This window comes from Branchiostoma lanceolatum, chromosome 18 (assembly GCF_035083965.1).
Source record: "Branchiostoma lanceolatum isolate klBraLanc5 chromosome 18, klBraLanc5.hap2, whole genome shotgun sequence".
NCBI lineage: Eukaryota > Metazoa > Chordata > Leptocardii > Amphioxiformes > Branchiostomatidae > Branchiostoma > Branchiostoma lanceolatum.
In genome coordinates this window covers 228,566-251,924 of record NC_089739.1, presented here as the reverse complement: position 1 = coordinate 251,924, position 23,359 = coordinate 228,566, and the positions used below count along the sequence as shown (strand labels likewise).

General features: G+C 45.5%; 3 protein-coding genes across 5 annotated transcripts; all 3 read left to right on the top strand.

The window, feature by feature from the left end:
- The first annotated feature begins 474 nt into the window (after positions 1-474).
- Positions 475-3,506, top strand: LOC136424528 (tripartite motif-containing protein 3-like). The gene is made up of 3 exons (XM_066413143.1): positions 475-973; positions 1,332-1,634; positions 1,903-3,506. Exons 1-3 carry the CDS (start codon positions 475-477, stop codon positions 3,504-3,506), a joined length of 2,406 nt encoding a protein of 801 aa, XP_066269240.1.
- A 3,883-nt stretch (positions 3,507-7,389) lies between these two features.
- On the top strand, positions 7,390-10,500 carry LOC136424527 (repetitive organellar protein-like). The gene is made up of 3 exons (XM_066413142.1): positions 7,390-7,836; positions 8,026-8,328; positions 8,618-10,500. Exons 1-3 carry the CDS (start codon positions 7,425-7,427, stop codon positions 10,498-10,500), a joined length of 2,598 nt encoding a protein of 865 aa, XP_066269239.1. The 5' UTR covers positions 7,390-7,424.
- A 1,443-nt stretch (positions 10,501-11,943) lies between these two features.
- Positions 11,944-22,409, top strand: LOC136423919 (protein disulfide-isomerase A6-like). Of its 3 annotated transcripts, XM_066412312.1 has the most exons (13): positions 11,945-12,102; positions 13,844-13,988; positions 14,385-14,442; positions 14,970-15,096; positions 15,730-15,863; positions 16,487-16,708; positions 17,113-17,250; positions 17,713-17,794; positions 18,224-18,296; positions 18,986-19,058; positions 19,501-19,586; positions 20,346-20,442; positions 21,421-22,409. In XM_066412312.1, exons 1-13 carry the CDS (start codon positions 12,087-12,089, stop codon positions 21,496-21,498), a joined length of 1,329 nt encoding a protein of 442 aa, XP_066268409.1. In that variant the 5' UTR covers positions 11,945-12,086; the 3' UTR covers positions 21,499-22,409. The 3 variants fall into 3 exon arrangements, with proteins under 3 accessions (XP_066268411.1, XP_066268410.1, XP_066268409.1); XM_066412314.1 differs by lacking the exons at positions 20,346-20,442; positions 21,421-22,409 and adding an exon at positions 20,049-20,112 and having other exon boundaries at positions 11,944-12,102; XM_066412313.1 differs by lacking the exons at positions 20,346-20,442; positions 21,421-22,409 and adding an exon at positions 19,950-20,036 and having other exon boundaries at positions 11,944-12,102.
- Positions 22,410-23,359: the final 950 nt, after the last annotated feature.

Genomic DNA, 23,359 nt, shown 5'->3' with positions numbered 1-23,359 from the left:
AGGGCAAAGTGCTCGGAGATGTACAAACAGTTACAGTACAAGTTCCAACTGGGCTCAGGGTGGACTCAATGGTGCTTAGTTTACTTAAGTTATCTTTGCTACTTAAGTTACGGCGAAATGTCCCTTCATTACATATCTATTTAAAAAAACAATTAGCTGTTTCACGGTTTACGCTGTACATGCACAAGGAGAACAGGTGAATTAAGGCCCCAACTTATAAACAGACCAAGTTTATTGTTTAGAAAGAACTATATAGTGTCCTTGTCTACACCGTGAGCCATGTCCAGAAGCATTCGAGGAGCTTTGATTTGCATCACACAGAGAATGCGCATTTCAACATGTGAACTAAATACTAAACTTTTAGCTAACTATACATTCCTATACCATCCTATAGCATTATACTGTCTACTTCATTTGACTAACAATGTCTGCGGTATAGGTTCAGTTCAGTCACGTTTTACGTCTGTTTTCAGGATGGCAGGTCCGGTCAGAGAAAGCCGAGTCACAGCCGCCGACAGGCGCCATTTTGATTTTATGGAAACTTTGCTCCGTATTTCCAATGAACTGACGGAAGAGGAAACGGCGGACGTGAAAATATTCTGCATGCATCTCATTCCTAGGGGCCACCTGGCACAACTCAGGCGGGCAATGGACGTTTTCATCAAGCTCCTAGATCTGAATAAAATCGACCAAGAAAACTTGGAGTTTATTGAAGAGATCTTGGAGAGAATCGGACGCCAAGACCTGATTCGGGACATTCTGCGGCGGTTCCGGCCGCCTGACCGAGAGATTCCGGAAAATCCCGAACTGCAGCCAGAAAACCCCGAGATCCAACCAGAAAACCCCGAGTCCCAACCGGAAAACCCCGAGATCCAACCGGAAAATCCCGAGTCCCAACCGGAAAACCCCGAGTCCCAACCGGAAAACCCCGAACCCCAGCCAGGAACAAGTCGGGAGGGAGCAAATACAGAAGGTGAGTAACATGCAGACAAATTACCGCTAAACCTCGACCTCAAGCAGCACTTTGACATTTGGAAAACCTTTTAGTAATCGAAAAATTACTCTCTTTTTCTTCAATTTGTTTAATTTGACTCCTGACATTCCCAGCTAGTCGACGTAACAAGTGAAAATGGGTACTTGACTTCGGATGGGGAGGTGAAAGGTGGTGAAAGGAGAGGGTTCGGCTCCGTCTCTCAAAACCGTTTCCAAGACTAACTACACATTATCCCAAATTGAAAGGCCTAAAAAGGCAATGATACTACCGTAACCACCTGTAGTTCTATCTTATAATCAGTCATTGTCACTGACGTATTAATATTTGATGATTGCAGGGAATGAAACCTCTAACATCTACACCGTCGTGGAAGGCCAGGTGCGCATGATCCAGGAAACTCTAGATCGTCTTAAAAACCGCCTAGCAACGTTATGTGGCATCAGAAGGTCACAGGTCAAGTTCAGAGGTTACAAGAAGCACAAGAGCATCCTGGTGCACTTCTCCATACCGCGGGAGAACACGGCGGTGCTGAGGCACATGGCGGATCACTCCGACCCGAGACTTGTCTACATGGGCGTCAAGTCCCTTCAGATCGACGCTGAAGTTCCCATCAAAGTCCAACAGGGGGCGCTGTTTTACGGTGCGTTTAGTTGGGCTTTCCCTTCACATGTATTGGGTGCTGTTGTATTTACTGTCTGCAGGTTCCTAAAGATATGCCACAAAATATGAGAGGGAGAGCAACTGTGTAAAGCAAATACGCAAAAATACGACACATGATCTGTCTCTCATTCTTTGCGACCACACTACAACGTCGTCAATAATATTGTCGCAAACTTTTTGATACATATTTAGACCACATATTACTTAATCAGTGAGTAAATGCTGATTGTCTTACATTTACCTCACAGATGTCAAGAGGCAACTGCCCGTCGATGACATCGAGGTTGGATGCAGTACCCGAAGGAAACACCAGAGGGCGCCCGTGAGCTGGACCCGCCTGTCGGCCCTGAACCTGTTCTCGGACGCCCTGCCGCTCCATCTGCAGGCAGCCGCGAGTCTGGAGTGCCAGGGCTTCTCCTACAGCCTGGTCCGGGCTCTGGCGCAGAAGGACCAGCTCAGAGAACACCAGATGAGGCGGGCCATCCAGAACCTCAGGAACGCAGAGGTGGATTCCAACACGCTCCGGCAGAAGGCAGAGGTGGATTCCAACACGATCATGACCTTGCGCTCCAAGCTCAACATCACAGAAAACATGTTAAAGGAAGCCAATTTAAAGATCGCAGTTCTTGAAGAAAATCTGCAACTGGCTCAAGAATACGCCGAGAAAGCCGCCAAGCAGGTGGCATCCCACGTGACGGAGTACAGGGGAGAGAAGCCGCCTGGCGGCTGGCGGCAGGAGTACAGGGGAGAGAAGCCGCGTGGAGGCTGGTCGGCTCATGTCGAGAAGGCAGATGCAGCCACACAGACACTCCTAGCGGATACTGATGGTACTACAGGGATACCCGAAGATGCCGGGAACAAGCTTGGAGAAGAACCGCCTTCAAAGGAAAAACATAAGAACACTGAAAGGCAAGATTCTGACAGTGGAGGCGAAAGAACTGAGCATTCTCTTGGTACAGAAGCCGCCGAGCAAGAGCGACACACAGCGGGGGCAGAGGGAGCGGCATCTCGCTCTACTGGTGACTTGGGACAGGATGTGATCACTTTTGGCGGGAAAGGATTAGAACCTGGTAAATTTAGTTGGCCACGCGGCGTTCTGGTGTCGCCTAGAAACGAGATATTTGTAGCTGATAAGAGCAACAGGCGAGTCCAAGTCCACAGCATGAAGGGGGTTTACCTCCGCCAGTTCCCAACCATCGTACCGGGTACAGAGGGTAAGGACATGGAGCCACATGATATTTGTATGGACGCAAACGGCACACTGTGGGTAGTGGGAAGGGGAGACAAAGCCGAACATGTAGTACAGTACAGCACGGACGGGACCGCCTTGACACAGTTTGGCCTTCCGAAGAACAGTTATTTCCGCGGCGTCGCGGTGGACATGCGCACTAACCACATCCTAGTGACTGGTGATGCAGACCGTGGTAAAGTTCAGGTGTTCCGTCCGGACGGCTCTCTGGTGCGGACAGTCCGGCATCCACGGGGAGAGATGAAACACCCGCAGTACGTCACTGTGGACGGGGAGGGGAACATTCTCGTGTTGGACTGCTTCTCTCACTCTGTCTACGTGTACGACGAGTACGGGAAGTTCCTGCTGAAGTTCGGAGGTTGGGGAAGTGGTGAAGATCAGCTGAGGTATCCCAACGGCATCTGTACAGACAGCTCGGGTCACATCATCGTGGCGGACTCTGGGAACGAGAGAGTTCAGATATTCACACGTCACGGCGAGTTTGTCCGTTCCGTCCGTACACAGCCTGGGTCTGACGGCATATTCGGTCTGGCTGTGGGACCGGAAGGACAGCTTGTTGTGACCAAATGGAATCACACTGTTACTGTATTTCCCAGCTATTAATCCAACTGTGCAATATTTAAAAAAGGTTAATAGTGTTCCACCACAATAACAGTAAACTCACAAAATGTCCACCTGTTCTCTCCTCTACTCTCCTTCTGTGGGGCACTATACTCTACAGTATGTCTAGGATTCCACCTTCACACATCTACGAAGTTTTTTGTTATGAGGAAATTTTGGTGATTCCGTCATTCTGTGCACATGTAGGTCGCCTGTACCTCACCTAAGAGAAACTGATTGAAACTTAAACACTGTTTGTATATTTTTCTATAACATTATTCAATCAACAATAGCCAAGAATAGAGATGATTCCTAACTTAAAGATAGACTATAAGCTACATATAGTGCTCCAGCTAACTGACTAATCAGTGTATGTGGATAGGACCCGTATGATCGGATGTGTGACAAGATTTACTAAAGGTAGAGCTTTTTTTCTTGCTTTAACTCTGTAAATAATCAGACATCATTTCGATGGATGACTTGTCGTGATATTTTTTAATTAGTCTTGCGCCAATTAAAGTTTTGCTTTCTTTGACATGACTTGGCTTCACTTGTCTGTTACCTGTTCTTCCTGTGTTTCTTTGATTGTTTACATAGATACAAAATCATATAACACTGCCATAACAACAAACAAAAGCAACCATAGAACAATCGTATTCAAAATAAATGGTATCCATTTTACAAAGTACAGATTCTGAAGTAAAAGAAATACAACTTCATTAAACAACTGCTTTTCAACAAATAACTATGGTTTCCTATAGTCCTTATAAGATATACTAACGACTATGGTTTCGTTCCTATTTAGAGTAGACATCACAGTTCAGTTGCACAGTGGCCAGCTCAAGATGGGAAGACGTTAATAGTCCCTTTTGTATTTCATATCACCCTTCAAAACACCAGGTGTAAAATATTGAAGACTTCAGATATACCACACACCCTACCAGCGGTAAATGGGAAAATGGTGAAATCGCACACTGCATGCTTTTCGATCCACTGTGTCTTCTATAAACAATGCAATTGTGTTGTTATGTTCTTGTTGTTGGTGTTTTTTTAACAACAGCCTACTTAACTATCTCAGTGCTAATGTTCGATCACATAGTTCCACATTTAGGCTTGCTACACTGTCATGTTCACTAGAGTACGTGAACGTTCAATTAAAATCCATCCCGCAGTCTGGCCTTGCATGCAGTGACGACATACCAAACTTAGCTACGAAATAAGTTAACAAATAGTCTGGATGTTGGTCCTAATCCTCAGCTATTCCTTAATAAAACCAGGGAATTTGGTGACTCTCAGACTATTATGTTGCAAACCATCGCCATGATGCTTCATTCAAGTAAATACGTTCATACTCATAGTGCATTTTGTGAGACAGTTGTCGAAGCTGACAATGGTAAGTGTCTGGAAACCATGATAATACGTTGGGTACGTAAGATCTGGCAGAAAGTGAAGATGTTGAGAGAACTATAATTGTTATTATAATAGGTTGATCATTGCTTTGTGAATATCTGTGTCTGTATAGCTGGTATAACCGCCATTCGGCGTAGAAAACCAGCTTCACAGGCACGTGGTGCGGCAGCACTGAACGGCCCGATACACATAGCCTTCGCATATCTGACTGTAACCGTTCTTTAAAGCTACTAAGTAAAGATGCTCCTACAGTACTTGATGACAACGAGTTCCATTCTACTATGGTTCTCGGAAAGTAACCAAGAGAAGGGTTTAAACCATTGAATATCCTGCATAATTTCTAGAAAATGACCCTTCTTCATCTTGATGTTTTTCACCCCTGGAATGATCGCCAGCTTGCCGTTGGAGGGCCCACAGGACCAATCCAAGGCCCCTGGTTTTGGGTGGTATTTACAGACAAGCCTTGCAGAACTTGTCGGAAATACGTTTTATGACAGTCGATATAACAGGTTGATATTTGAAGGTAAATTTTTGTGGTCTAAAGATTTAATTCCTGAGATAAGCTTAGCCATAGGGTTATATCCATTACTGGCATCTACTGAACCCCTGCGTCCCCCAAACACGCACTATGCACTAGGTCCACTGAACAGGATTCCAAACAAATACGAATGAGTACGAAACCACCCGAAGATTACCGAGAGCTGAACAGCGAACATTCTGGTCATGCAAGGAACCAGTGAAGGGCACTAAACAATGTCCTCGGAACCAGCAATAGCTATAGCACAATTGTAGTATATAGCAAACTTAGCATATTTTGAAGTTGGCGAGGTAAGCTACCTGCGGTTCTAAAGTTTGGAACAGTAGGTTCACGAACCAGTGCAAGCTAACTACAGAGTCAGTCACGATTTCCTCCCGTCGGCCTTTGCGCGAGCCAAACTACGTGACCAGAACACGGAAGTACGACAACAACTGAAGCGCGTCGCGGAGACTTCGAACAAATTCTCAAGACAACAGTACTACTAGTGTGCTTTAGTGTCTGATTGTCGGGAATCCAGACCGAGTACACGGGTTGTTTAGTGTACAAACCTAGCAACAGCGATTTCAACACAAACTCGGTGGCCTGTCGCCCATGGTTACGCCTTAAGGAGCCCGTCTTATCGTTACGTCACACAGGTGAGTTTTCGCACCTGCTTCACTACAGGTAAGGAATGTTGTAAACGCAGCACTTCAGCCATGCGGCCAGGTTACCTTGACACCTTTACCGTTCTTGAGGTTCTTGTGAACAAGTAACATCTTTTGACAAGGGAACTGAGGAGAAATTTTGAAAAGCTGTTTCTATTTGGAAGGTTTGCAGGTACTTGCTATGCGTTACACTCTTTGTTAAGGGGTAGGTACGTTGGTAAGTATTTGCAACTGCACTTAGGAAAGCTATCTGGCACACAAATATGTCTTTATTGAATCGTTTAATGGACAAAATCGAGCACCAGGACAGCAGAGCACACCAGTCGGCGTGTCGAATCTTTCAGTAGCCTGTAACCGTACACTATTGTACCTCGGGCTCAAATGTAACACGAACAGTGACATTGACACCTGTCCGCCATGACAGTCTGAACAAAACGAAGCCCCGTCTATCTTCTCAACCCTCTTTTCACTGAAACCATTTTACCGGCGTCCTTTTTTTAAAACTTTATGTTTGAACGTGCGGGAATGTTTGCCTTTTGTTCGTACTAAATATAGGACGAATAGCCTGTTGAGAAAGTTACGATATATGATCAAATTACAAACACCCTTGTACGAGTGATGTAAGGGCGAACACAACAAGGTTGTACAGGCTGACAAGAGGTCAAGACTGGTTCAAAACTTTTCCAGTCCCCGCTTGTGCAATTATAGCTCTACATCATACCTCGACATAAACTAGGCTATTCAGTTAATACAACACGGGGTGGATTACTTTAAGGCATCTTCAGTTTTTAACCAGAGTAACCTTGAACCACCATGTCTCGGCCAGTCCTAGTCTGTCATTATAATCTGAATAACGGGAGTTCATTGCATCGCACTCTAGAGTCAACAACTCTCACGTTACGTAGAGACAAAGCGTGCTTCGTGTGCGTCGCCAGGCATGACTGCACTCCTTTAGAACCAAGTTTCACCTACTTGACTCGTGCCAACGTTGAACGGCTGATCTCATTTACCGTTCACCTTACATCATAAAGGAGGTTCTTTGATAACAGCTATGTTCTTGTTCTATTTTGGGTCATTCGTTTTTATTACCCAGCTTGCTATAAATTCATGGCAACTTAAATGAAGAAAACAAATCTAGCAACCCATAGATTAGTGTTTGCATATTTTCTACGAATCGCCATCTTCTTTTTATTTCCTATCATACTTTTATTGTTGAATTGTCTACTTGGGTAGTTCCACAAGACTTTTGTTACTTCTCTATGAATTTTTAAATTCCAATGTAGAACATAGATTAGATTCAGTTCTTTACGTTTATCGTCTGTTTTCAGGATGGCAGGTCGGGTCCGAGAAAGAATCACTTCTGTCGACATTCGCCATTTTGATTTTGTGCAAACCTTGCTGCGTATTTCCGATGAACTGACGGAAGAGGAAACGGCGAACGTGAAGTTGTTCTGCCTGCACCTGATCCCTAAGGGCCAGGCGGCACAGCTCAGGCGCTCGGTGGACGTTTTCCACAAGCTGATGGAACTGGACAAAATCGACCCGGAGAATCTGGAGTTTATTGAAGAGATCTTGGAGAGAATCGGTCGACAGGACCTGATTCGAGATACTCTACGGCCGTTCCAACCACCTGACCGAGAGATTCCGGAGACTCCCGAACTCCAGTCGGTAGATCCCGATCTGCAACCGGAAAACCCCGAGCCTCAGCCGGGAACAAGTCGGGAGGGAGCGAGTGAAGAAGGTGAGTAATATGCAAGAAAATTATTGCTGAAGATCCTACAGCATTTCGAAATCTATAAAACTTACCCTGAACCTTTTCTCGTCTTAAATTTGTTTTAGGAAATTTGCTCTCCCTCTGGAAAACATTGGGGATCCTTGTGTTACTTCATCTTTCATTCGGCATAAACATGTCAATAATTGTTGATTGCAGGAAACGAAACGTCCAACACATATTTGGTCGTGCATGGCCAGATGCGCATGGTCCAGGAAACTCTAGATCGTCTTAGAAACGACCTAGCAACGTTATCAGGCACCAGGAGGTCACGGGTCAAGTTCAGGGGTTTCAAGAAGCACAAGAGCATCCTGGTTCACTTCTCCATACCGCGGGAGAACACGGCGGTGCTGAGGCACATGGCGGATCACTCCGACCCGAGACTTGTCTACATGGGCGTCAAGTCGCTGCAGATCGACGCTGAAGTTCCCATTAAGGTCCAACAGGAGGCGCTGTTGTTTGGTACGTTAAGTTTGCAGTTCTCTTCATAAGTATCAATCGGATGCATGTCGACCACGTTTGCATTTATGAAAGGTGATATTTACAGAGAGGGAGAGAGGGACAGACATTTCTATGTGAGAGAGAGCCTGAGAAATGCCAATGTTTTATATTAGTATATGACTTGATACTTTGTAGAAACTCTACAACATGACAAACTGACATTAGCTAGCATCCTATTACATAGAAAATACACACTTAAACTGTACTTGTGGATAAAAGTGCAAATGCTATGTGGTTTTTTTCATCACAGATTTCAAGAGAGAACTACCAGCAGATGTCAAGAGGCAACAGCCCGTCGATGACATCGAGGTGGGATGCAGTACCCGGAGGAAACACCAGAGGGCGCCCGTGAGCTGGACCCGCCTGTCTGCCCTGAACCTGTTCTCGGACGCCCTGCCGCTCCATCTGCAGGCAGCCGCGAGTCTGGAGTACCAGGGCTTCTCCTACAGCCTGGTCCGGGCTCTGGCGCAGAAGGACCAGCTCAGAGAACACCAGATGAGGCGGGCCATCCAGAACCTCAGGAACGCAGAGGTGGATTCAAACACGCTCCGTCAGAAGGCAGAGGTGGATTCCAACACACTCCGTCAGAAGGCAGAGGTGGACTCCAACACGCTCCGTCAGAAGGCAGAGGTGGATTCAAACACGCTCCGTCAGAACGCAGAGGTGGCTTCCAGCACGCTCCGTCAGAACGCAGAGGTGGATTCCAACACGCTCCTTCAGAACGCAGAGGTGGATTCCAACACGCTCCTTCAGAACGCAGAGGTGGATTCCAACACGCTCCGTCAGAACGCAGAGGTGGATTCCAACACGCTCCGTCAGAACGCAGAGGTGGATTCCAACACGCTCCGTCAGAACGCAGAGGTGGATTCCAACACGCTCCGTCAGAACGCAGAGGTGGATTCCAACAAGCTCCGTCAGAACGCAGAGGCGGATTCCAACACGCTCCGTCAGAACGCAGAGGTGGATTCCAACACGATCATGACCTTGCACTTCAAGCTCAACATCACAGAGAACATGTTAAAGGAGGCCAATACAAAGATCTCTGTACTTAAAGAAAAGCTGCAGCAGGCTCAAGAATATGCAGAGAAAGCCGCCAAGCAGGTGGCATCCCACGTGACGGAGTACAGAAGAGAGAAGCCGCCTGGCGGCTTCCCGCTGGAGTACAGGGGAGAGAAGCCGCCTGGCGGCTGGCCGCTGGAGTACAGGGGAGAGAAGCCGCCTGAAGGCTGGCCGGCACAAGTTGAGAAGGCAGATACAGCTACACAAACAGACCTATCGGGGATAGAGGGAGCAGAAGCTTGCACTGCTGGACACTTGGATCAGGGTGTGATCACTTTTGGTGGATTAGGATCAGAACCTGGAAAGTTTAACTACCCGCGCGGTGTTGTGGTCTCGCCTAGCAACGAGATATTTGTGGCTGATTGCCACAACAGGCGAGTCCAAGGCCACAGCACAGAGGGGGTTTACCTCCGCCACTTTCCCACAGTCGTACCGCGTCTAGCCTGGTGTAAGGAGATGCGGCCACATGACGTTTGTATGGACGCTAACGGCACACTGTGGGTGGTGGGGCGGGAAGAGGCAGACGATCATGTAGTACAGTACAGCACGGACGGGACCGCCATGACCCGGATTGACCTTCCTAGGAACAACTATCCGCGCGGCATTGCGGTAGACATGCGCACTAACCACATCCTGGTGACTGATGGAGACCGTCATGAAGTTCGTGTGTTCCGTCCGGACGGCTCTCTGGTAAGGAGAATCCGGCATCCACGGGGTGGGATGAACCCGCGGTACATCACTGTGGACGGGGAAGGGAACATTCTCGTGTCGGACTGGATCACTGATAATGTCTACGTGTTTGACGAGTCCGGGAAGTTCCTGTTCCAGTTCGGCAGCAGGGGCAGTGGTGAAGGTCAGCTGAAGCTTCCCCGTGGCATCTGCACAGACAGCTCGGGTCACATAATCGTGGCAAACGCTGGGAACGAGAGGGTTCAGATATTCACACGTCACGGCGAGTTTGTCCGTACCGTCCGTACTCGGTCTGCCGTACAAGGTCTGGTTGTGGGACCGGAAGGACATCTGGTAATGACCAATTGGATAAACGACACTGTGACTGTATTTCCCGAATACTAATCAGACATCTTGCAGAATTTTTTTTTCCAATTTAAGATAATCAGTTACGATTTGGTGTCTTTTTCATATTCTATTTGAGCTAAGACACACTTTGGCAAATTCTATGAAGCCCAAGACTACGGTAGTGCCTTTCTGTATAATTTTTGACACCTCATCCGAAGTCTAGTTACAGCCAGTCTATGCTGTAAATCATTGATAGTTAGGTACTTTTGTTTTCATTTTTTCTTCATCTTTGCTTCATTCAACTAAAGGTGTTCAATTTCATGGTACATTTTATGCGACGGTCGAAATATTTTGATGATAAGTATCTGTAAACTACGGGAACATGTAGGGTACGTAAAATTCGTCAATAGCCGAAGATGCTGACAGGGCAATAACTAATGAATTGATTATCGCTTGTCAATGCTTCGCAAACTCAAAGGGTCTCACATGAAGATGGATTGTTATAATATTAAGAAAAAGGACTTAAGATTAGGAGAATATCAGCTTCCTCACAGACCGGTTTCCCTTCATGACTTAGCCATTGACTTAGCCAATGATGTAACGCGTATCCAAATAGCAGTTTACCTAATATGGTACATGATGACATTTCTTAACAATTACATTGTTATGTAATATCAGCTGAAAAACACGAATTCCAGGGATCTATATATATGGCCTCCGTCGGTCAGTATTGACCATGGTAAAATCCTACACCAGCCTGAAGGTTGTACATTGATACAATTTTGGTATCAGCGGTTGAATCTCTTGTGAACTAATTTGGATTCTGTGATATACCATTTATAATCAGTATCGCACCAAAGAGTTATGCTTTCTTTGCATGAAATGATCATGTTTCTCTGTGGTCTACTTTATGATATGCACCGACTATCATAATGGATTCCATCCTTATGTAACACCCTACAAAAAGACCCAATAAAATTGTTCAAAGACATAAAATATCTCCTCCAACCTCCATGATGTCACAATGACGTCTAGCGGGAAGTGGCGAAACTGCACGCTGCATGCCCTCTATTGAAATGAACAATAGGATTCTATAGTTTACCAACACAGGCTGGACAATGACCACTAAGGAGGTTCTGTCAAAAAGGTTATTAACTGTATCACCTGTATAAGAATATCAAAAGTGGCTATAAAACCTCCCTCTGACGGCATGACCTTGAAACTTTTACCCCAATTTCCAAAATAATTGAAATTGTATGAATTTTTGACTTAATTCGGCCATTTCATCTCCAAGCAGACGTTTGGTGGAAGGGCGGCAACAATGCACAACTCACTTTGTTTTCCTGGGGGTCGTGCGTTCGAAAAACGGGGCAATATTGAAAAAGTCGTGATCTTCCCAAACCCCAAACATCTGCTTGGAGATTACTTTCCTCGCCACCGTGACCTCTGACCCGACTGTTCCCGTCCAGCCGCTACCGCGCATGTGCATTTTCCCTGACCAATCAGCGCGCTCCACGGCAGAGCCGGGCCGTGTTGTTCCAGCTGGAGTTTCGTCCGGGTATAACACGTCAAACTCCACACTTTCCACCGGGAAAACAACGAAAAATCCGCACTTTCCGACTGGAAAACACGCTGAAAACGGCATGGACTTTACCACAGGTAAGGTTATAGCTCTGGAAGGGCTTGAGGGTATATACACATGCTAGTAAAGCTGTAGAAACTGCGTGCAGTTCGCAGGTTTTAGAGCTCGTGAGGTTTTGGTGTTGTTTTTCCGAGTGTAGTTTTACGCACAACGTGTGGAAGTTACGGCTGGAAAAGTCGCTAAAACAGCAGATAAGTCATCACCGATTATGTTTTACGTATAGAAAAGTCTAAAGTAACGTTGGACGATGTTGGAAATGAAAGAAAATGTACACGAAACCCGGGCGTAGGGGAGATCTGTGAAGCCTGCGTGTGCAACGTGTTTGCATTTCACTTCCTAGTGCGAGACGCCTTCGGCCTTAACTTGTGTCAGTTTATGTTTATGTTTGAGCGTTAGAATGAATTAAACTGATGCATGTTAGTGAATTAGCAGGTTTATGTAGAATTTGTCTCGATATTTTCACGATCTTTGAGCTCTTTTAAACACAGATTGCCTAAAGTCGTGTCCACAGTGCAAGTAGGAATCAGTTCATATAAAACTTAAGTTTATTCTCGGTGAGGTTGCACCATAATTTGTCTTCACAAGTCCATCAACTGTAACTTGATATAATAGAAAGTTAATTCTAATTTCCAGTTTGGTTGTGATACCCTCAAATTGAATCTACCAGTCTGCCATTGATATTAGACTCTTTTTAAAGTTCAGTAACTTTGCAACGACTGGCATGGTTGGAACTGCAGTCGGATCAGAAAATATCCAAAAAGAATTATTATTGTGACAGTGAATCAGGTTTGTAATACTGCAGGCTGTTCTCAGCAGAGTTCTGATTGGTTAAGATCTACCCACAGTTTGACCAACCAGACACTGCCACCCCTGCTGTATGTGATGTAATATCCTGGGGGCAGGGTGTGGGGAGGGGGGAGCCCAGGGAAGGGGGTGGGTAGGGGTGTAGCCTGACTAAATTGCGCTACTAGGGGCTCGACTGTAACTGCCCCCTGGAAGGGAGGAGGGGGCATTAACCTCCGCCAGAGAGCTTAGGGAGTGGTATTGAGAAGAGGTTATATTATGGCCATGACCTATGACCTGTAGTAAAATAATTCTTTCTTCGGAAATTAGAAAGTACCAAAGCCCAGGTCACAATGGTCGTGTGATGACCATATGTGCAGGGACGAATTTACTTTAATTACTTTGACAATGTGGAGGTGTCTAAATGCTTGAGCCCTGATTAGTAACATGTCTGCATGTTGTTTTGACTTTTGCTTTATAACACTCCAATTTTTCCCTACTACAAAATCAAATCACTGTGAACTTGAATGCAGCTACATTACTATCTACTATCTAGTAGCTGTCATCCTCCGGTACTGCTGTGCATGCTCATTTTCATGTTGCTTGTTCGTTTATTTGTTGACATGATTGTTTATTTCTTTGTTGGTGACCAGGTTGGTTGGTAGTGGCGCTCCTGGCCGCTACTGCACACGCTCTGTACAGTCCGAGTGTTGTTTGTTTGTTTGTTTGTTGACTTGTTTGTTTGTTTGTTGGTGACCAGGTTGGTTGGTAGTGGCGCTCCTGGCCGCTACTGCACACGCTCTGTACAGTCTGAGTGTTGTTTTTTTTGTTTGTTTGTTTGTTGACTTGTTTATTTGTTTGTTGGTGACCAGGTTGGTTGGTAGTGGCGCTCCTGGCCGCTACTGCACATGCTCTGTACAGTCCGAGTGTTGTTTTTTTGTTTGTTTGTTGACTTGTTTGTTTGTTGTTGACCAGGTTGGTTGGTAGTGGCGCTCCTGGCCGCTACTGCACATGCCCTGTACAGTCCGAGTGATGATGTCATCGAGCTGACGGCCAGTAACTTCCAACAGAAGGTCATCAACAGCGGGGACGTCTGGCTAGTCGAGTTCTACGCTCCCTGGTGGGTTCTCACTTTTACTGTACAGGTGCAGGTACAGGTACAGATATGGGTACAGGTGTAGGTATAGGTGTAGGTGTAGGCACAGGTACAGGTACATATATATAAAGGTGTAGCCTGTTGTTCATGTACATGTACATCCAGATTGGGGACCTCTGGCTGGTCGAGTTCTACACACCGTGGTGGGTTCTCACTTTTTATTCAAATAAATTACTGTCATTCATTGTTTCAAATTCAATCAGAGGAAGACAACTGTTTTTATATGAACAAATATGACATGATGGCTGACAGGCTACCTTATCATAGTGTGAGGTACTAGTAAGGTGATCCCAGTAGTCTTCTTGGAGTGCTGGATATAGTTTCTTGGAATTTTCTTAAGAACTTGGTTTGTTCTTGCAGGTGCGGCCACTGTAAGAACCTGGTGCCAGAGTGGAAGAAGGCCGCCACGGCTCTGAAGGTGAGAATAATCTACTACACCAGGATATGATAACAGACTTCAGTACTTAGTACGTAGCGCCTGAGCTGTGACTAGTGTGAGAGAACAGTGCTATATCTAAGTGTGCCCATAACTATCCCTGCAGGGAGTTTTAAAAGTAGGTCCAGCAAACATGAGGCTCACCAGATACTGAGGCGCAATATAGAAGTTACACCTGTGACATGTAAGTAGTAGTAGTAGTAGTAAACCTTTATTTTCCTTGGATCACTTCAGTGTGAGGTGACATGATCCTGTGCTTAGAGACACAGATAACAGTCATTCAATTTCCTCATCTCTATCCCTGCAGGGAGTTGCAAAAGTAGGCGCAGTAGATTATAGTAGATAACAGTAGATGATAGTAGATGATAGTAGATAATAGTAGATAACAGTGTCCCACCCTTACAGGGAGTTGCGAAAGTGGGCGCAGTAGATTATAGTAGAGATAACAGTAGATAACAGTAGATAACGGTAGATGATAGTAGATTGATAACAGTGTCCCACCCTTACAGGGAGTTGCGAAAGTGGGAGCAGTGGACATGACAGCCCACCAGTCCGTCGGCGGCCCCTACAACGTGCGCGGGTTTCCCACCATCAAGGTCTTCGGCCTGAGCAAGGACAAACCCGAGGACTACAATGGTAGGCCTTCAGGCTTTAGGTTTCAGTTCACTGTGTAACAAATGATTATATTATAATGATATGTAAGTAGGGGTGGATACCGGGAAAACATGCAAGAACCGGGTCAAAAAAAACTGAAAGATCAGTTCAGGCTTTGCTAGTCTCAATCATGTAGTTGTAGCTGTTGTTCTAGTTGTATGTTCCCTGTGTAGCGCCTACTGCCACAAAGGGCAGCAAGTTTCCTTGTGCGTCCTTGTACACAGGACCCCATTTTACCTCCCTTCAGAAGAAACCAGGGTCTCCTAGTTACAAACTTATTAGAACCAGGAGCTCAACTGTGAGGCTGCTATCAGTTGAGCTACAGTAACATATATATATATAAGTCAATGAGTCATGATGATATGATGACGTACGTCATAGGGCAGAATTGAACATCGCGAGACCACGAGAGGGAACGAGAACCGGCATGATGACGCAGCTGCAGAGTCAACATCTGAGCTGACACGAACATTCATTTATTGATTGATGGATTATTGACAGGTGCGAAAACAGCCCAGGCCATGGTGGACTCCGCCCTGCAGCAGGTGCAGAATTATTGATTATTGACTGATTGATTATTGACTGATTGATTATTGACTGATTGATTATTGACAGGAGCGCGGACGGCCCAGGCCATGGTGGACTCCGCCCTGCAGCAAGTTCAGAAGGTCGTGAAAGCGAGGCTCAGCGGGAAGGGTGGCAAGTCCGGGGGGTCAGGGGGCAGCGGGGGTCAGGGGTCAGGCAGTAAGGTGAGTCATGTTTCCCGGTTGGATTTTGAATCTGACAGGTTCGAGTTAGGGTGCGGTAATATGCTGGAACTTTGTGGCTGTGTCCCTGACTTTTGCTCCCCGTTGCCTGGTGATCGGTTAGCTGAGCAGAGAGTGTTTAAAATTCCTGGTGTAAGAGAGGTGAAAGTAAAGAAACCCTGTTCTGAAAATTGATTGGCCACGCAGCAAACATTTCTGGGGTCCTGGTTTTTGCTCTAAGCACGGATCATTTCACCTCACACTGAAGTGATTTTTCTTATGACTGATTTTATGGCAGGGAACAAGGATGTGAATTTATGTTTACTTACAGCTGATTCTGTTGTTAAGTGAGGAAACTTATATGAGTCTATGTTAACTTATGGTTGATTCAGATGTTTAGGCGGGAAACAAGGATGTGACTTGATATTTATTTAAGACTGATTTTGTTGTTTAGGCAGGAAACAAATCTAATGTGTGTGTTTATGTCATCTTATGGCTGATTTTGTTGTTTAGGCGGGAAACAAGGATGTGAGTTGATATTTATTTACATCTGATTTTGTTGTTTAGACAGGAAACAAATCTAATGTGTGAGTTTATGTCATCTTATGGCTGATTTTGTTGTTTAGGCTGGGAACAAGGACGATGTTGTTGAGCTGACAGACGCTAACTTCGAGTCGAAGGTGCTGAACAGCGGCGATCTGTGGTTGGTCGAGTTCTTCGCGCCGTGGTGCGGACACTGCAAGCGCCTCGAGCCCGAGTGGGCGTCGGCCGCCACAGAGCTGAAGGGCAAGGTCAAGCTGGGCGCTCTGGACGCCACGGTTCACACTGTCATGGCCAGCAGGTATCAGGTGAGTCACAGTGTATGATCTTAGTGCACTGTAAATGCAGAAATGTTCACGGTGGTTTTATGTTCACGGTTTTCGCGGTGACATTTCAACGCGAACTTAAAACCACCGCAAACATTTTTGTCCAATACTGTAGCAGTATGTGACTATAGCGCTGCCACGAACTCAAAACCACAGCGAACACTCCTTTTTCGCCTTAGCGCGAAATAAAAACCACGCAAACTTAGATGCATTTACAGTATATCAAGACTTTTGTGACTTTTTACGTCACGCCTGTAAGTGATACATAATTCAGGCTCGCTGTGGCTGTGATGTTTTGATGAGATCAGCCATTCATCATCATCATTCATCCATCAATCCCATCATTCATTCACTCACTCACTCCTTTCCTCTGCCCCCCTCCCCAGGTCCAAGGCTACCCCACCATCAAGGTGTTTAAGGACGGTGAAGCGACCGACTACCAGGGCGGCCGGACGGCCTCCGATATCGTGGCGTTCGCGCTCGACGCTCACGCGGAGAACATCCCTCCTCCCGAGGTCGTGGAGGTATGCACAGTTCCATTGATCGCATACTGTATCACTCTCTCTCTCTTTCTCTCTCTCTCTCTCTCTGTCTTTCCAATTTTATGTCTTTTCTTCCCCATCAAATGGGGGTTGGACGTGCTTGCCCATGGATGGTGGAGCCCCAGAACTCCTCATCAAGTGCAAGTCTTTTTTGTAGCAATCACTCATACTGAATAGCGTAGTGTTTAGTCTTAAGTCATGTAGAACTCATTAGCATAATGTTATAGGCAAAAGCATATTAGTCTTAATGCCCAAAAACTTGCCATACATTGTACCTATTACATTTGTTATGCAATAAAGTTTGATTGATTGATTAATCCAATAATTGATACCAGGTACGACTGCAAGCAATTCATCGAGATCTCAACAGCCCCACCATGATATTAGGCACTGCAGTTTCTAGTGACGAACCTGTTGTAATTATCGTGTTGTGTGCTCCTCAAGGTCACAAGTGCAGAGGTCATGAAGGCGTGTGCAGAGAAACAACTTTGCGTGGTGTCATTCCTACCACACATCCTGGATACAGGTGGGTGCTTCATTAGCATAATTACTGTACTCATTAACATAATTTATGCACATGTAGCTGTGTGTCGTCTCCTTCCTACCGCACATCCTGGACACAGCTGGGTGCCTCATAAGCATAATAGCTGTACTCATTAACATAATATATGCACAGCCAACATCCTGGACACAGGTGGGCCCCTCATTGACATGACGCATCCATTCATTAACATGCATTAGCGGTGTGTTACGCTAAAGGGTGGTTATACCAACTAAACAGATACAGGTACAGATACAGAAATTATGCACAGCACAGACACAGATGTACAGTGCCATAGTAACCGTCCACATTAACATAGATTATGCAGTTCTAAACTTGGAGTCTTGTTTGTGTCCTTTGCTTGTTTGTATTTATTTGCCTGTTTGTTTATTTGGGCCTTGTTTTTTGTTGCAGGAGCCTCGGGCAGAAACCAATACCTGAAACAGCTGCTGGCGATGGGAGAGAAGTACAAGAAGAAGGTCTGGGGGTGAGTAAGGGGGGGGTGTGCATGGGGGAGTTAGGGGGCTTATGGGGGGACACAGCTGAGGGGGTGGGAGAGAAGTACAAGAAGAAGATGTGGGGGTGAGTAAGGGGGGGTGCATGGGGGAGTTAGGGGGCTTAATGGGGGGACACAGCTGACTGAATGGGGGAGAAGTACAAGAAGAAGGTCTGGGGGTGAGTAAGGGAGGGGGCATGGGGGAGTTAGGGGGCTCAATGGGGGGACACAGCTGACGGGATGGGAGAGAAGTACAAGAAGAAGGTCTGGGGGTGAGTAGGGGGGGTGTCTGTTTGTGGCATGGGGCGGGTGGGGGCGAGGTGAATAAGGGGTTTGGGTAGTGAGGGAGGCTGAGTGGAGTTTGGGGGGGGGCAGCTAACTCTACCCCCTCCCTTACAGCTTGGTTTGGGTTAGGGTAAACTGTGTTTGGGACAGGGTTCTGTTGAGTTTTCTAGTCGGACTGAGTTGTGACCTGTGGATGTATGAGGGTGAACTGTTCATAACTGTGCTTCCCCCCTCTCCACACCTGGGTTTGGGTGAGGGTTGAATGTGTGAGTGAGCGAGGATGAGTTTAATTTGGTAGTAAGACTACATTGTGACTTGTTGGTGTGTGGGAGATCGTGTTCATTGGAGTAGGACTAAGATGACCTGGACCTAACCCTACCCTCCCTCCCTTGCAGCTGGGTTTGGGCGGAGGCCGGGGCCCAGTCTAAACTAGAGGAGGCTCTCGGCATTGGTGGCTTCGGATACCCGGTAAGTAACTTCATGTCATCAGCTACAGTGTTTGTCTGTTTCTGCTGGTTTCCTTGACTTTTATGGCAAGTCTTGACATCAACCATGTACCAGCTTTCACTCCATTATGTGTTTTTACCATGTATCTGTAATGAGATATGTTTGTACAGTTATTAGGACTTTCATATGATATAATCTGTATCTTTGTTGTATATTCTACTTCACCCTTCCCTCATGACCTCAATGAAAAGCAGTCTGCATGCCCCGGAAAATAATTTCATCAGGTTGGTAGAATATAGGATATAGGAGGTTCTTTGTCTGCATGCCCATCTGAGCTTCTTATGAATATACAAAGGTTCAAAGAAACAAGCAAACAAACATTTGGGTCAGGAATATGGTATCAGTCTATTTCCTGAATTTTATAACAATTGATGTATGAATGAATATTATTTCACTCTCCCAGGCCATGGCAGCAGTAAACTCCAGAAAAATGAAGTACGCCACATTAAAGGGCTCCTTCAGCGAATCAGGCATCAACGAGTTTCTCAGGTGACGTCTTCCTTATCTTGTGTAAATCTTAAAGACTTTGCAGATGTACATAATGTACTTCTGGATGGACCATGTTCCTTACATTGTTGTACATGTACCTGTGTGGTCATTAATATGCTACGACAATTGACAGAATCAAAACAGTTTGAAGTTTTAGAATGTCATACATCCCACAAGCTAATAACTTTTTCTTAATAAAAATGTACAATACTTATTATTGTAAAGTTTCCCTATGTCATTACTGAAGTGATCTGTTAAGGCTCCACCTCTGGTTAAGAGTTAGGGCCTGAGGGTTGAGGTTAAGGGTGAGAGGTAAAGGGTTAGAGGTTACAATGACTGACCCCTGTACTGATGTTTCTGTAGGGAGCTGTCGTTTGGTCGCGGCTCCACTGCACCAGTTAAAGGTTAGGGGTTAAGGGTTAGAGGTTACAGTGACTGACCCCTGTGCTGATGTTTCTACAGGGAGCTGTCGTTTGGTCGCGGCTCCACTGCACCAGTTAAAGGTTAGGGGTTATGGGTTAGAGGTTATAGTGACTGACCCCTGTACTGATGTTTCTGTAGGGAGCTGTCGTTTGGTCGCGTCTTGACTGCACCAGTTAAAGGTTAGGGATTAAGGGTTAGAGGTTACAATGACTGACCCCTGCGCTGATGTTTCTGTAGGGAGCTGTCGTTTGGTCGCGGCTCGACTGCCCCAGTTAAAGGTTAGGGGTTAAGGGTTAGAGGTTACAATGACTGACCCCTGCGCTGATGTTTCTACAGGGAGCTGTCGTTTGGTCGCGGCTCCACTGCACCAGTTAAAGGCGCTGCCTTACCGGACGCCCAGACTATTGAGGCCTGGGATGGGCTGGATGGACAGGTGGGTTTAGATGGAATTTGAATGGAATTTGAATGGGAGATAGATGGAATTCGTAAGGGACAAAAACAGAACCTTTTAATGTACACTCTTACATAGTCTAGTAGAGGACAGTGTAGGATTTTGTATACATCACAGGGCTCGAAATAGTGGGTGCATGTGCACCCAGTGCACCCAAAATTGGAGCTGTGTTCCCCCTTTTTTTTTGACTGTAGGTGCACTGGTGCACCTATGTATTTTTGTAGGCTATAGGGTTAAGGTACTATTGTACACTAGTATACAGAATATTCTTGAAATGTAACTATAAAAACAGCATGATAACTTTTTGCTGTACTCGATTCAATGTATCATTTGTTAGAAATTTCAAAGTTAGCTATAGAATTACAGATTGAAGTTCTTAAGAAAGGCAGCAGCGTTAAACTTTGTAATTATGTTCTGAAGAACATTCAACTTTATTTTATCTGGTGCACCCAAAATTCTTTCTGTGCACCCAATTTTTTGAGTTGGGTCACCAGTGCACCTATTCGCAAAGATGAATTTCGAGCCCTGCATCATCATCATGCACGGGTTTCTGCATCTGCATCCCGGCCTCTGGACCAAGAGGTTGGGAGTTTGAACCTGAACAGTATCGCTCACCTGACATGCACACTCCTGGAAAGGGTCACAGTCCTTAGGACAGAACGTTAGGCCATGGTCCTGTACATTGTGTTTGTCAAAAAGAGCTTTGGGAATTTCCCTGATACAATGAACCTGTAAGTACTGTATGTAGCGTCTGTCTACTTTGTCACGACCAGTGGAAGAATAAGTCTTAGGGGACTGGTTCAATACCACTTTCTTACCTTCTTTCTTAAATATTCATACTTTAAATATTTGAAGTTCAGTTAGGAGGAATGTGATATTAGTGATGTGAGACTAGTTCAGGGTTTGTGTTTGCATGTCTTGACTTACTGAAGACTGACTGTTCCTTCCGACCCTCTCCAGTTACCCGAGGAGGAAGAATGGGATCTTAGCGATGTCGAACTGGACGACCTTGATGATGAACCCAAGGACGAGTTGTGAGGAACTTCAGGACGGAGCAGAAAAATAATTTCATTTTTTTTTTTTTTCATTCCCATTTTGTTGAGGTGACTCCAGGCAAAGAATATAGTTTTATCCGACGTTGCAGGGAAATGATATTTTATGTGGTTCATTTCATGAAGGGGGGGGGGCTGTTTAGACTTAGTGGTAGGCTTATGAACAGTGGTTATTTGTAAGCCAATGTTTTTGTTGACCAATAGAAAGTTGTATTCCTCTGTACAAAACGTTGTGCAATCCTGGTGGAAAGAAGTAATGTCTTAAAGCTGAGGCCTTGGTTACCTGTGCTACAATTTATTGTGTTGTCCATCTTATTTTTCTGGGAATAAAAAGAAGAAAATAAGTTACCTTACAAAATTTTGATAGATGTAGATGTTAAGCAAGGGCCTTTATTATTACCTGCAGTAAAACCCAATAGGAAGTTCAACTGTAACACGTGTATGTAGTGAGATTCACCTGTTACATGATTGTGTATGTTGAGATTAATATTAAATACAGACGACTGAACTTGTACCATTCCAGTCATTTTACTGTATGACCTTCCCACCTATCTTTGCTGACCCTTGAGAGACCTCTGACCTTAAAACCCTGACCCAGTCGACATGTACAGGACTGGACCAACCTGTTGAATGGGGGGGGGGGGCTACATGTAGTTTATAGTATATGAGGGCGTCTTTAACTGATGAATAATGTTGATTATTTCAGTTGAAATAAAATTAATGAGTATTTGTGCCAAGGTCACCATGACCTTGACCACTGGAAGATCCCACTTTTGTAAACACAGAGGGGAAACTGATATGAGCCCAGTTTTCAGGGCTTGTGATGTCAGTGTTTCTGTTTGTGACCTTCAGATGTAACGTCATGTTCTAAAAATAAACATGCAGTCTCCACAGTCACGTGGTGCTTTCGTGGTGTTTCAGTTTTTATATCATGTATTCTGTAGTGTAGAGGTATACTAACCCGGTATAGTCACCTGTAAGGTAGAGGGTATGTTTCTGTGAACCATACCACCATGCTGCAGCACTGCAAACGATTGCTACAAGGCGCTTTTGGATCTCTTTGGAATTTCGGAGGCCATTTTAGATAGCCGTGCCAGAGTTTGCACCAAAACGAGGCTGAAGTTGGTACTCCCTGTTATACGGAAAATTAGAATTTGACCAAAAACAGCCATTTGGATGGGAAGATTTTAGCGTTAGTGCTAGCCTGACTAAATCTCGCTCCTCGCGGCTGGCCTGACGGATATACCGCAACACTAGCTGGCGAGAGCTTGTGCAAACAAAGGCTAGGTTTAGTGCGTTTTGTATGTGTTTCCATAGATGATTCCCCCAAGGAATGCACTCACAGATAGTTATTACAGTATGTCTAGGAAGTCTGTTATGTCTGGTTTCTAGGTTTCCGTGATTACATACCTACCTACCTAGTCCCTTGACCTCCGGGTCGTTGGGGGGACAAGGTACTGTAAATGAAGAAACGTTCGCGCTGGTTTTATGTTCGCGGTTTTCACGGCGACCCTTACACCGCGAACTTAAAACCACCGCAAACATTTTTGTCCAATGCTGTAGCAGTATGTTACTTTAGCGCTGCGGCGAACTTAAAACCACCGCGAGCACTCCATGTTTGCCTTAGCGCGAAATAAAATAACACGCGAACTTATATGCATGTACAGTATCTGTCTCCAGGCTCGCCTATTTCCGTGGTGACAGGATCTTTAAGGGAGATCTAAGTGATTCTCTTCAGGACAAATATCGGAACTACAATAAGAGAAAAATGGGACATTTGTAGTCTCTACCAGACTAACCGCGTCGGCTATAGAGAGAACATTTGCCGGGGGACTTTGGCCATGGAG